Here is a 12,781-nt window from a genome sequence, read left to right on the forward strand (position 1 = left end):
TAACCCTTGTGTGCAATCGCTGTGACACTCCCTCGTTTCCCCCCCAGCAACCCATGAATCCGGAAGACAAAAAATACATCCGTGCCCTCTCTGGACCCCTCCACCTCCCCCTCGCTCTGGGCTGCTGCTGCTCCTCAGGCGAGGGGTTCGCCTTCCCAAATGGCTGGAGGGTGGGCAGGGTTAATACGCATCCGGGCGGCGCGCTGCCTGTGCCGGAGGCAGAGCAGCCCCCACCCACTCCCCTCCTCGCTGGAGCCGGGCGCGTCATGCCCTGTTTCTCAGTAGCGGGCTGCGCTCAAGGAGCCCCCGCTGCCTCTCCAGGGCGCACCGCGGTCAAGGGTGCCAGGGAGGGGTCCAGGCTCGCTCCTCTTCCCACCTCGGGGACGGCTGAAGTTCCCGGACACCCGGATCTGCTCCGACCCGGCGCGGGGAGGGGAACTTGCTGCTTCCACCTCCCCCAGCCCGGGATCGGAGGCTGGGGGAATCGTGCGCTTCGGGGAGCCGGAGGAGGGAGCTTGCGCCCGGCGACCCCAGCCCCGCCGCCCGGCCCCCGGCTGGGGATCTGAACCGCTCGCCCCCCTCCTGCCACCGCCGCTGCTGCGGCGTCTCCTCCTCCTCTTCAGCCGCGTTGCTGGGAGAAGGACGCTGTACCCCGAGCCGGAACCCGGCAGAAGCGAGGGGCGATTCCGGAGCGTCTCGGCGAGGAAACTCCGGCGCTGAGCGCGGGAGGGCACCGGCCCTCGCCCACCCTTCCCCGGCCATGGCCTCCTGAGGCGGAGCCTGGAGAGCGCGGGACGGGCGCAAGCCGCCAGCCGCACTTCGAGACTAGCAGCTTCCCGCGGGGAGCGCAGCGGGCGCCGGCACCGGGCTCGCAGGGGCGGCAGCAGCTCGCCAGCCCCGGGGGGCGGCTCGGGGGCGCGCGAAGGGCGTTAGCGCCGTGGGCGCCCGGAGAAGACGGTGCCCGGCGCAGGTGCCCGTGGAGTGTCCAAGCGCCCCGGCTGGGAGAGGGGACTCAGCGGTGCCCCTGGAGAGGGGCTCTAGGGGGGTCGGGGACTGAGGCAGAGGGTGCCCGAGCGGGGCTTGTCCGCCCGAGGTAGCTCCCAGGGGCGGCGGGGCGGGCATGCCGCGCTGCCGGAGCTCCTGCCCGGCGGAGAGTTCCCCGCTGCCGGCGCCGGCGGCTCCCCATGGCGGCTGCCCCAGCCGCTCGGGGCCGCTGCTGGCCGCGGCCTGACTGAATGCTGGGGCCTCGGCTGCGCGGCCGCGATCGCCCTGCGGCGGCGGAGGGGAGCGCCCATGGCGCGGGGCCGCCGGGCGCGCCGGGCCCCGCTGCTGCGCCCCCGGCTGCACGGGCTGCGGCAGATGTGCTCGCGGCGGGCGGCGCTGCAGCGGCGGGCGCTCTGGGTGCTGGCCTTCTGCACCTCGCTGGGCTTGCTGCTCTCCTGGTCCTCCAGCCGGCTGCTGCACTGGCTCGCCTTCCCCTCGCACACCCAGGTGCGCACCGAGTGGAGCCGCCAGCTGCCCTTCCCCGCCGTCACCCTCTGCAACAACAACCCGCTGCGCTTCCCCCGCCTCTCCAAGGGGGACCTCTACTACGCCGGCCACTGGCTAGGGCTGCTCCTGCCCAACCGCACCGCCCGCCCGCTGCTCACCGAGCTGCTCCGCGGCGACCAGGCGCGCCTGCAGTGGTTCGCCAAGCTCGCCGACTTCCGCCTCTTCCTGCCGCCCCGCCACTACGAGGGCATCAGCGCCGACTTCATGGACCGCCTGGGCCACCAGCTGGAGGACATGCTGCTCTCCTGCAAGTACCGCGGCGAACTCTGCGGGCCCCAGAACTTCTCCGCGGTGAGTGGGGCCGGGACAGCCGGCTGCGGCTCCGCCCGGGGCTCTCCCCTTCTGTAGAGCTTGGGCTCTCTTCCACCCCCCGGGTCTCCTCTCAACACCCCCCCCCCCCAGGCACTCCCACTGCAAACCAGGACCTGCCTGTCCTCTTCCCACCCCTCCCCTCCAGCGCGCACACACTCTCTCCTGCCACCAAGTCATCCGCTCTCCCCAGTACTTGTTACCTTCCTTAGGGACCAGCCCCTGGCCCAGGATCGAGTCCTTTTCTTCCCCCTGCTTCCCATGCGTCTTACCCAGCCTGACACTCCGGGGCTGTAAGTGCCACCGATTGTCTAGCAAAACTCCTACTGGGGGTTGTGTGGAGCAGCTGAAGGCAGAATAAAGGCCCTGTTTTAGCGCTTGATTCCCCATTGCCAAAGCCAGTTAGTATTTGATTTCCCCCTCCCCAAGCAGGGGGGCTGTGACCTCCTCCCCCCAGCCTCAAGCCAAGGGAAAATCCTGGCAACAAACACTCTTTGACTTCAGTGGGGCCGGGATTTCACCCATTGTGTATTTCTCCCTCCCCTGTTCCTAGAAGAGGGAGAGAGAATTGTTCCCACCTACACCCTCTTTTCTGGGGAAAGCCAGAGGGCTAGTTTGGAACAGGTGGTCTCTTGAAAACTAGCATGATCTGGGACATATCAGTCAAACATCCAGAGCCTACTAGATTGCTTAGAAAGTTCATGTAGGTGGCATGGGGGTTTTACTCTTTTTTGGAGGTTGGGGCCAAAATCCCACAATTCCAGCTGGGGGCGTTGCCACCTCCCAATGGGATTTTGCAGATATTAATAGGGACTTGCTGGCTGCCAGCTTTGTCTTACAAAGCAATCATGTATTGGTGATCAGAACTGAAATGCATCAATATTCAGCTCCTTCCGGGTTTTTGCTGCGAGTTTGCCAAGTGACCCGGGCCTGGAATAGACAAGGAACTAACTCTGGATTAGAGGGGTACAGGGGGGCTGGAACAGTTTGTATAGTGGGGGCGCTGAGAGCGATTAAACCAACTTGTAAACCCTGTATATAATGGGAACCACCTCAAGCCAGGGGGTGGGGCAGCCCCCCTAGTTCCAGCACCTATAGAGGGGCATATGGATGTGTTTATTTTGACAAGGAGGAAGCGCAGAGTGAAATGACATTGGTTTCGAAAGCTCTGGGCAGGATTACACGGTGACAGGGGTTGTTTCAGAGTTTGAACTGTGCGGCTGGCCTGCAGTGTAAGACACCTGGGCTCGGGTCTCAGTTCAGGCCTGGAGGGGTTAAATCTGAGAGCACTGTCCTCGGAAGTGCGGATCAAACAGAAACTTAGGCTACATCCTCACTACAGGGGGGGGGTCGATTTAAGATACGCAAATTCAGCTACGCGAATAGCGTAGCTGAATTCGACGTATCGGATCCGACTTACCCTGTTGTGAGGACGGCGGCAAAATCGACTGCCGCGGCTCCCAGTCGACGGCGCTTACTCCCACCTCCGCTGGTGGAGTAAGCGCGTCGATTCGGGGATCGATTGTCGCGTCCTGACGAGACGCGATAAGTCGATCCCCAAGAGATCGATTTCTACCCGCCGATTCAGGCGGGTAGTGTAGACCTAGCCTTAGACAAGCTTTGTTTGAAGATGGCATATTGGGCAAGTAAAAGCACACACACCAGGTCACAGAACAAAGCAGTCCCTCCCTCCCTTTCTAGGCTGCGGTTCACTCTATCCAAGTCCCATGGGCGGCTTCACCATGTTTCTAAACTTGGCAGTAATTGCTACAATCATTAATCACCTGTTAACAATCCTGAGATCATCGGGTTTATAGACCCTCCCCTCTTACCCTTCAGCCCTGAGCGTCTGTAACCATCCTGTGCCCATGGAATCCCCAGTCCTCCACTCCCACGTGGCTGCCTACAAAATGTGCTGTGTGCGCTTCAGGACAAAGCACTCCTGTCTCCCCGGTTCTGATTTCCCCTTCTTCCCACGACTTGACTACAGCGCCTCATAGACGGTAGCCCCAAATAAAAGAGCATTGCTTCCCAACAGAGCAGTCTTCCCGTGTGAGGGCTTCTGCTTTAAAAACCGCCACCCCAGTCCTCCCACGCTGGCAACCCCCTCCAACGCTGCCTGTGACTTTACTCCTCAGAGAGGCTAGGAGTCCCAGCATATCCTGAGTCTCCATAGTTCTCCAGCCCCAACGGGGGAAGCAAAATCTCCCCAGGTCAGCGCTGAGTCCACACAGCCACCTCACATGTGAAATTACACTGATGAAGAGAGATTGTGTTAGCAGCTGATTGGTTGTGCTAACTTGAGCTGTAGCCTGGATGGGCCAGGAAACTCAAGTTAAAAGCACCGCTGTACTTGAGTCCAGGGCTTTTGTGTGTGGACAGGAGTCAAGTTAGGGGCAATGCTCAAGTGAACCCTGCAGTAAAGAATAAGTTTAGGGGCCAATTCTGCTTTCCTTATTCGCAATCAGCAGAACAGTACTGTGCAAGCCATCCCTTTGATTTCTCTGGGATTACTGGTGGAATAAGGTGCTGCTCTTTAGGAGAAAGCTAATTGAACACGCCTTCATCAATGCCAGTTATCGCTTGACTTTTTTGAATGCCCCTTTCCTGCTCCATTGACTGGAATACTCTGCTCTTCCCCTCTCTATAGTGATGTCAAGGCGAGAAGGATGCAGGTTGTGATTTAAATGCCACGCGTGCTGAGAGTCTTTAGGGAGATCTACTTGTTACTTTTAGCTGCTGCTGCACACAGGAGACTAATTCAATTCCCTGGCCTGTAAGCCTAGTTTGAGATGCATATCTAAAATCAAAAGGAACAGTGTTCTCAAACTTGTCATGTGAGGCTGGCTGGCTGCTAAACTGTAAAAAGGGGGGAGAGAAAAGAAGACACCCTGTGGGTCTATTTTGATCAGCCCTTTGAGCTAGCATGTGCTACTGTATCGATGGGCAGAAATGGCAGAGTTTTGTCTTATTAATAAAGGTGCCTTTGCTAGTGAGGGGAGAGGTCTGGTCTTTGCTGGAAGTTGTTTAGGACATCGATACACAGAAACCTATAGGACAGCAGAGGGAAACTCATGAATGATAAGCAAGGCGCAGAGAGGAGGAAGCAAATGGGAATTCAACCTGCATTTTGAAAAGAGCCACCCTCCCTTTTATAGCCTACATATTTTTCTCCATTTACGAGTGCAGTAGACCTGATTGTAGGTTTTAATGAACTCTTATTAAAGTCTTGGAGAGCAAGGAAGAGAGGATTTGTAGGCTCCGTTATCCTGAGAAACACAAAGCCTCAAGCACTCTTTCTGCTTGATATCATGGGAAGATTCCAGGGAGAGCAGTGTAGGAATCAAATGCAGACTTCTGTTTGATGCTACAGCCAACCACCCAGCTACCAAAGACTGCAGCAGCTGTTTCTTACAGCTGAAGAAGACTAATGAACATGTTTTTTCCCCCCGTCCTTCCTGCTTATGTTGGCAAGGCAGAGAATTCAAAATCCACCTCTTGAGGGTAGGAGCAGACGAACGAGCTGTACATCAGAACTTGGATGTAGCTGCAATGTTGCGGCAAGGCAGGCCAGTCAAGCTAGAACACCGAGTCCTGAGCTGACTTGTTGATGCTTGACTGCGAGTTATCATTAACACACAGGAAGAGAATTCACGGCTCTATGGTGTGAGACGTTCTGGGGATTCCAGATTCTATTCTCAGATACCACCTAAGCAGCTTGCATTCATAAAATCATTGACTCCAGTGTGAGCTGGGGGTGGGCTGGGCAGGCAGAAATTGTTCTCATATTCAAAATTAAAGTGCTTTGAGCTGAGTCTGTGTGTCATGCAATGCTTCTGCTTTTTCTGCAGTTAGAGAAAGTAATAGCATGAATAAGCAACCGAAAGAGCGTTGCTGGAGCTAGGCACAGATATGTCAAATAAAGCAGGTAAAGTAGCTGAACACATATTGGATGTGTACCAGTAAGCACAGTATTTTGCAGTCCAGATACCTACTTGGATGCTTAAGGGAAAAAACACGTGAATGCTCCTATTTACCATATCCCAAAATGCAAGAGGGAGGAGACATTTGAAATTATATACAAAAAATTCCAAATAGATATGGGGTTGGATTTTTTTAGTACTATTTTTCTGCATTGCACAAGTAATTTGTTTCAGAGCAGTAGCCGTGTTAGTCTGTATCAGCAAAAAGAATGAGGAGAGTCTCTAAGGTGCCACAAGCACTCCTCATTCTTTTTACAGGTAATTTGTGGAACTCACTGCTGCAGGATGTACAGGGAAATAGTGTGGTTAGTGAAAACATGATTACATATATATGTGAATAGCAAATATGTGCAAGGGTATAAAACAGGAGAAAAAATTATCAGTGTGTTTGAATGGGTGTTAAGAAAAGGCAAAATCTGGTCTGGCTTCTCCAGTTACGGTATCAAGAATAAAAATGGCAATGGGTTACATTCTGCAAATGGCTCTGCTCAAGGCCATAAGGAGCCCAATTGACTTTCATGGCTGTGCCTGGGCATATCCACTTGCAGGATCTGGTCTTAGAAGCTGTTGAGTCTTATGCTTTTAAGCCCTTATTCAGGACAGCACTTAAGCACATGCTTAAATGGTGTCCTGAGTTGGGGACTTTAGGACATAAGTTGATCACTCAGTTGAAGTCATGCAGGCAGTCTCTCCAGTATAATACTAGGGCAAAGCTGGACTGAGGTATCATAGATAAACTTGAAAGGGTTAGATTTTTGTTGGTGAACGTCAATTTCACCACACACGCACGATGAAAACATATTTCCATCCACGATCATAGAAATTTTCAGACAGGCAAGGTAAGAAAAATGCTGCTTGAGATTTAAAACGTGAAAGCTTTATAACTGTTCAACACAAATTGTCAGCGTCGCATGTCAAAATAAATATCCTGAAATCAAACATCAAATTTTCAACGTCTACTGTCATTAAATAATTGTGACCCCTTCATAATTTTACGGCAATGGGAATTTTTAAATTGATAAAAATAGAAAGAAAAAAACAAAACATAAAACCTATAATAGAGAAAACCTGTGGAATTAGAGATGAGTCTGCTGATCTTTGATGCCTGGAAAGGGGTCAGGGAGGAATTTCCCCCAACGTCAGATTGTCAGTGACCTTGGGGGTTTTTCCCCTTCCTCCGCAGCATGTGGCTGTGGGGGTCACTTGCCAGGATTATCTGGGTATATATCTCACTTCATCATTCCCCTGTCCTCAGGCACTGGTGTACTTCCGTCCCTCCTGTTCTCTGCCTGTGGCATGGAATAGTCTAGTCTGCTGTGGTTTGTAATGCTTTGGTCTCATTTCTGTTGTTGGATTCAGTGTGTGGGTGCTGGCGGCCTGTGAGGTACAAGAGGTCAGATGAGATGATCTGGTGGCCCCTTGTTGCCGTGATTTCTGTGCCTGTGACTCTGTACTGGAATAAATTATACAATCAATTTGTAAGCACCTAAAGGTTAAAAGGGTGATGAGAAATAGCCAGTATGGGCTTGTCAAGGGCAAATCATGCCAAACCATCCTGATTTCCTTCTTTGACAGGGTTCATGGTTCCGTGGATTGGGGAGGAGCAGTAGATGTGATCAGTCTTGATTTTTTTTTAATAAGGCTTTGGACACAGTCCCAGATGACATTCTTATAAGCAAACTAGGCAAATGTGGTCCAGATTAGTGTAAGGTGGGCGTACTCAAAGAGTAGTTATCAATGGTTTGTGTCAGACTGGGAAGGTGAATCTGGTGGGATCCACGGGGGTCAATCCTGGATCCAGTACTATTAAATATTCTCATTAATGACTTGGATAATGGCATGGAGAGTATGCTTATAAAACTGTGGATGACACCAAGCTGGGAGGGGTTGCAAGCACTCGAGGACAGGATTAGAATTCAAAATGACCTTGACAAATTGGAGAATTGGTCTGAGATCAACAAGATGAAATTAATTAAAGACAAGTGCAAATAACTGTGTTTAGGAAGGAAAAATCAAATGCACAGCTTCAAAATGAGGACTGACTGGCTAGGCGGTACTGCTGGAAGGGGTCTGAGGGTTATTGTGGATCACAATTTGAATATGAGTCAACAGTGTGATACAGTTGCGCAAAAGGCTAATATCATTTTGAGGTGTATTAACACAAGTGTCGTCTGTAAGAGACATGTGGTAATTGTCCTGCTGTACTCAGCACTGGTGAAGGCTTCAGTTGGAGCATGGTGTCCAGATCTGGGCAGCACACTTTAGGAAAGTGGTCGATAAACTGTAGAGAGTCCAGAGGATAGTAACGAAAAGGGTTTAGAAAACTTGCCCTATGAGGAAAAGTTTTAAAAAAACAGGGCATTTTAGTCTTGAGATAAGAAGACTGAGGGGGGACCTGATAAGTCTTCCAATAGATTAAGGGGCTGTTATAAAGAGGGTGGTGATCAGTTGTTCTCCATGTCCACTGAAGGTAGAATAAGAAGTAATGGGCTTACTCTGCAGCAAGGGAGATTTAGGTGAGATATTAGGAAAAACTTTCTAACTATAAGGACAGTTAAGCTCTGGAACAGGCTTCCAAGGGAGGTTGTGGAATCCCGATTTTTGGAGGTTTTTAAGAACAGGTTGGACAAACCCTGTCAGGGCTGGTCCAGGTTTACTTGGTCCTGCCTCAGTGCAGGGGACTGGACTTGAAGACTTCTCAAGGTTCCTTCCAGCCCTGTATTCCTATGAATCTATGAATTTCCTATAACTGTACAAATTTAAATCAATAAAAATATATTTTAAAAAATGCTTATAAATAAACATTGCTATGATCTGTCAAAAGTATAAAAAAAAAAAAATCAAATTCTGCCAAGCTTAATTATAGGTGGTATTCACATTGCTGTGAAGCAAATGGACATATCTGTACCTAGATATTTAGTCTGCATGGACCATTCATAGAATCATAGAATATCAGGGTTGGAAGGGACCTCAGAAAGTCATCTAGTCCAACCCCCTGCTCAAAGCAGGACCAACCCCAACTAAATCATCCCAGCCAGGGCTTTGTCAAGCCTGACCTTAAAAACCTCTAAACCTTGTTTTTGTTCTGTCAATTCTATGTTCTATATCACTTGATTTATTCCCTAAAGCTCTCTCTTCATTTGAAGAATATTTATGGTAGTTGTCCCATCCCATGTATATTGATTTTTATGAGGAAGTTCTTAATATACCCCATGTGTTGAAACCTAGGAGAGCTAATTACATCATCCTGATCGAAGATCCGCCCCCCCCAAATAAAGGTAGTCATCTTACTTGTGAAACTGACTAGAAAATCATAACTAGCAAGACATACATTATAGGGGAGAGGTATACAAATTGCATTGAGAGATGAAAGGTTTCATTCTGTTTCCTTATTACACTTCTGTGAAACAAACCATGTCGAGCTGTGATTTACTGGGCTGCTTCATTGGCTCTAGAGTCAATAGATATCCGTGTTCACCATTCATTTTAGAACCATCTTCATCTACTCTCTGAATGGGGACATTATGGAATAATAACTGGATAGAGACTTCTGTGCTAATTTGCTGCAGGATAATGTATGATGTACACATGGTTCATTTGCTAGAAGTAGTGTAAAAACCTGCCTTGTTCTTGTATGCCTGCAAAGTTGGGGGGGTTTCTGGATAAGCTATCCTTGCCAGGTACCTGGCTGGCATGCATCAAACTAAATAGCAGAGATACCAACATTGGATTCATATTCTGTTTAGTTCAGACTGCAGACCTATACGGTATGCTTGCAGCCTGGGTTGGCATAAAATTGAAGTATCTGTAAGAATCTTGTTTGTAACTGGAAATATTTAGCACTGCCATAGCAAATTGCGTAGTATTTTGACAGTTTTTTTTTCTTACTTGCTATGCTACAAATATACTATTTTACCCAATTGCTAACGAACAGCCCTCCCTTTTAATAACAAAATTCCAATATTTTTCTTTCTTTCTTTTTTTTTTTTTAGCACTCGGGTTTTAAACATAACTCAGAATCTGGCTTGCTTTCACCATTAGTTTTGGAAGAGAAGTGCATTGCATTTAATTACTGTGGTGTGGGACGGAAGCTTTAAATATGTTATTGATTTGTACAACCGGCATTAAAAAAACTACAAAATGGAGCCAGTTGGATTTAGTCTCTAACTTGTTCTTAGAACAACACTGCCAAGGCTACATTCTACTTCCCAGGCTGCAATGGTATTGATTATGATGCTGATTTTTTATTACAGTAGTACCTGAGGATCTCAATAGAAATCAGTGTGCCACTGCGCTAGGTGCTGTACAAATATAGCAGGAGAGAGTTCACGCCATGAAGAACTAAAAATCTAATTAGACGAGATAAAGGGCTAAGGGGGAAGGGATAAAACATAGAAGCAGAGCTATTGTCGACAAATGTCATATTAATGCTATCACAGTTCAAGAGTTAACTGCAACTGTTACCCCTTGGTCACCTCCTTAAGGACAACCTGCTTAGGTTTCAGACTTCTAGCCATCACCTTTCTGGGGGGGGGATCCCACAAATCTATCCCTGCAGACAGGATCCTGGACTTTATGCTGCAGACTCATGCAGTTCATTGTGTTTATCTCAGCCGGTCTGTGTTTAGTCCTGTTGTCTTGGGAGCAACGACGGGGTGAACCTATGATCAGCCAGTCTTCATAGAGCAAAGTACTGTTTATTCAGAACAAAAGCTTTGCAGAGAAAACAGGTCTTAAAAACAGCTTCTATGCAGGTCTTGTGTTCCAGGTGTCACTCGTCTTCCACATCCCTGATAGGATCAAAGTACTTCAGGGCCCTCTCACAGGGCCTGTCTCTGGTCACCATTTCATGTCAGTGTAGGTCAGAGCAGTTATTTTATCTAGTCTCATGTCCTTTATGTTTGTAGGTTTCTTGAAGCAAGTCAAATCAGCCTATGCTATTTCCCCAGGGGGTGAAACTTCAAAAGAACGTGTCACATGCGTTGTTCTCAGTATTGGGGATTTGCATTAATTAACCCCCCCCCACCCTTTGACATTTTGTAGTTCACCTGTTGAATACAATCACTAGCAAGCCCTTGAAGAGACATATAACACGGATATCATAGTCTCTGACTATTCCATGTTTCCAAAGCATCCATCACAAGAGCCATGATTTTTCTTGGGTTTGGTGTGTTTGATTTTTGGGTGGGGTTTGGTTGGAAAGGGATCGAACAGGGGCACCAAGGAAGGAGAGGGGATACTGAAGGGAGGGGTAATGGAGGATAAGAGAAAGGGGAAGGAGGAGAGATGGAAGGTAGGGGGAGGGAGGCTGCAGAGATTGGGATGGAGTTGAAGTAATCGGCACAGGGGACAGAATATCCCAAAGTTGAGTAAGGTGAGCAGGACTTGGCTCGATAATTGTAATATTACGTCCTCTGATCTGTGCTAATGGCCCCCCACTTTCATCACTATTAGGGTGACCAGATGTCCCGATTTTATAGGGACAGTCCGGATATTTGGGGCTTTTTTTTTTATATGGGCTCCTATTACCCCCCCCACCCCAATTTTTCACACTTGCTGTCTGGTCACCCTAATCACTATTGATGGAACCGAAGAGTTGAAATTAGCCTTCTTCCGTATGTGCCGTTCATCATCAGTACGACCGTCTGCCAAAACCATGCTCCTTTCCCGTATCTCGGTAAGAGGGATGGACGTTTGCTTTTGGAGTTGGCTAGCTGCTCCTAGACAGCCATGTCTTTCAAGAGGATTTGGGCTAGAACTGGTTGAAATTTGGAATTGCCATCATGCAGGGAACTCTGAGGTTTTGAAATTTGATTTTGTCCCATGTCAGGATGAAAAGTCTATCGGAGAGTTTTTGATTAAATGAAATATTCTGAAAATATTTTGTTTTGACTTTATCGTTTTTGTGTGTGTTATACATAAATTATATTATAAATGTCAAAGTATTTCAATTTCATTGAATCAGCATTTTCTGATGGAAACCTGTTCTGTCAATTTTTTTGACCAGTCTTGATTTTGGGCCTGTTTTGGATACTTGCATAACTTTTCATGCAATATAAAGAGAGATCCTGCTCCAGTCTAGGGTAACGATACACGACTCTGATGAAACTGCACCTGTGATGCTATGTTTAATTCTGGGCATCTCAATGGTAGAAAGGTTTTGACCAATTGAGACGAATTTGGAGAACAACACAGCAAAAAGATTTAGTGGCTGTAGGTTTTGATTTGTGAAGAAAGATGAAAGGAATTACATATGCATAACTTGCCTGCACCAAAGGTGGATGTGACAACTAGCTATAAAGTGATTAGGGTGATAGAATAGGATGAAATTGAACAAATATGCTAAATCTTGAGGGAAAATTCCCAACAACAAGCTCTAATAGTTTTTTTCCTAACAGAATCTCTTTTTGGTGCACACCCTGCACTCCAGAACGCAGAGTAGGGAACAATCCACTCCTGACCAGGGGAATAAGCAAGGTGACCTAATAGAAATTAGAGACGGGGAAGGCTTGTATTGTTAGTTGAAGAATTGCACCGTCTTTTAAGGATCCGCTGTAAAATTGACCCCCGGACTGTGTCTCATTGAGGACCTTCGCAGAAGTTAATGCTGACAGAGCAATAAATTGAGTTTGCCAGGGCCGCAGCGAAATTCGTCAAGCTAACTGAGAGACTGAAACGTAAGAACTTCCAAGTGGATTTCTCTGCCCTGTTAATTATAAGATTAATTGTATCTTTCATCTCTGAAAGATACAATCTCTCACCCTTAGCCTCCAGCTTGTTTAACATTGTAGAGATTGTTTATGAAGACTGACGGTCTTTCTGTAACCCAGCACAGTGAACAACATGGCTGCCTTTCCTTCAGGCTTTGAACAGAAAGCGACGGGATCTGAGAGTGAATTCAGGACCCAACATTCTTAGCAAAAGGCTGGCTGAAATTC

At 48.5% G+C, this 12,781-nt stretch overlaps 1 protein-coding gene across 2 annotated transcripts in view; it reads left to right on the forward strand.

The window, feature by feature from the left end:
• Nucleotides 1-12,781, forward strand: part of LOC135894522 (acid-sensing ion channel 2) — a 1,171,365-nt gene that overhangs the window by 824,008 nt on the left and 334,576 nt on the right. Inside the window, exon 1 of one of the 2 annotated variants that reach the window (XM_065422634.1) lies at nucleotides 1,294-1,842. The exons of the other annotated variant lie outside the window; for it this stretch is intronic. Coding sequence (XP_065278706.1) covers nucleotides 1,294-1,842 — 549 coding nt within the window. Of the gene's footprint in view, nucleotides 1-1,293; nucleotides 1,843-12,781 lie in introns of those variants that run through there. 2 annotated transcript variants of the gene reach the window in all.

Source organism: Emys orbicularis, chromosome 25, assembly GCF_028017835.1.
Source record: "Emys orbicularis isolate rEmyOrb1 chromosome 25, rEmyOrb1.hap1, whole genome shotgun sequence".
In the NCBI taxonomy this organism is placed as follows: Eukaryota; Metazoa; Chordata; order Testudines; family Emydidae; genus Emys; species Emys orbicularis.